The 1345-nt window shown below is 68.0% G+C and overlaps 1 protein-coding gene across 1 annotated transcript in view; it reads left to right on the top strand.

Moving 5' to 3' along the window:
• The window catches only part of NAT14 (N-acetyltransferase 14 (GCN5-related, putative)), a 3263-nt gene extending 2508 nt beyond the window's left edge, over positions 1–755 (top strand). Inside the window, exon 4 of the mRNA XM_014537328.1 lies at positions 5–755. Coding sequence (XP_014392814.1) covers positions 5–159 — 155 coding nt within the window. The 3' untranslated portion in view covers positions 160–755. The remainder of the gene's footprint in view (positions 1–4) is intronic.
• Positions 756–1345: the final 590 nt, after the last annotated feature.

Below are 1345 nucleotides of genomic sequence, written 5' to 3'. Positions count from 1 at the left end.
GCAGGGGGCGTGGGGGAGCCCCGAGCCCGCCTCGTGGTCCCCGTGGCTGTGGCGGCCTGGGGCGTGGCAGGGATGCTGGAGGGCTGTGGCTACCAGGCAGAGGGGGGCTGGGGCTGCATGGGCTACACACTGGTGAGGGAGTTCAGCAAGGACCTGTGACTCCAACCTGAGCACCTACTGTGTGTGTGACCACCTACTGTGCGCGGGCACATCCCCATCCTCCCTGTGCGAATCCCCAGCCCACCCAGGGCCCAGGGACTCAGGCGTGCCGAGGCTGAGACACACCAGCCACCGCAGGCTGAGGCCCATGTGTGGTGTGTGAACTTCCCAGAGAGGGCGGCCTGCCCCGCCTCCGGCCTCCCACTGCGCTGAGAAACCTCCCGCCTGTCTCTCGCTGCAGGTCTGCACCTCCCGAGCTCCCGGCCTGGGAGCGACTCCCTCCCAGGAGGAGAGGGGGCTGGACAAGTTTGACGCCCAAGGGTTAGGACTCGGGACAAGGGCCCCCCCACATAGGGCCGAAGCCCCTGTGAACGGGGTGGGGTTTGATGCCTGTGCGTGAAGGGGGTGAGTCTGGAGCCAGGCACTGAGCGGAGCCTTGTAGGGGAGCTGTCTCCTGGAGAGGCCGCGAGGAGGAGGAGGAGACCGACACAGCGCAGCCCGGCGCCCGCCCCGGGGAAGGTGGGAGCCCAGGGCCGCCAGACCCATCTGGTTTTTTACACCCGGTTGTTAATAAAGCCTGAAACCGCTGCGGCCGGCTCCCTCTCTCTGATGCCTTTTCCAGCCTGTCTCCGCACCCCCTTCCGTCTGGCTCCTCCTTCCTCTGAGTTGACATTAATTGTCGGCGGGGGTGCTGGCCTGGGAGAAGGGGAGGTGATGAGCTCACAGCGGCCCGCTCCTAGCCAGCCGGCTGACTCACGCTCCCCATTACCCAAGTTTTCCGCCTCCCGCCGCCTGCTGCGGGGTGTGAGTGTGTGTGAGTGCGGCCGCCTCCCCGCCCAGGCCTCGACCTTCCTCCCCTCCGTCTGCCACCCACCACCCTGCTCCCCTGGACGGGGGGGACATAGAGGCTCCACCGCTTCCCCCTGCGATGGGCGCTGAGCATCCCGGCGAAGTGGGGAGGGTGTCTCAGGCTCCTCTCCCGGCCCAGGAAGTCCCTCCTGGTGTCTGGCTGGAAGCCCTCTTGCTGCTGAACCGTGACTCCCAAGCCCAGCAAACCCCTGTGAATCCAGCCTCCGGCCCCTCCGCCAGGGTCCCCCCACGCTTCCCTGGCTGGAGAGGAGAGCAGGCAGACGGGTGGGCGCCCTGCCCACGCGGCCTCCACGTGCGCCCCATCCGTCCGTCCGTC

The sequence above is a fragment of the Myotis brandtii genome, unplaced genomic scaffold (genome assembly GCF_000412655.1).
Source record: "Myotis brandtii unplaced genomic scaffold, ASM41265v1 scaffold1763, whole genome shotgun sequence".
Taxonomy (NCBI): domain Eukaryota; kingdom Metazoa; phylum Chordata; class Mammalia; order Chiroptera; family Vespertilionidae; genus Myotis; species Myotis brandtii.
The sequence above is the reverse complement of the archived record's forward strand: the minus strand, read 5'-3'. Positions and strand labels throughout refer to the sequence as shown.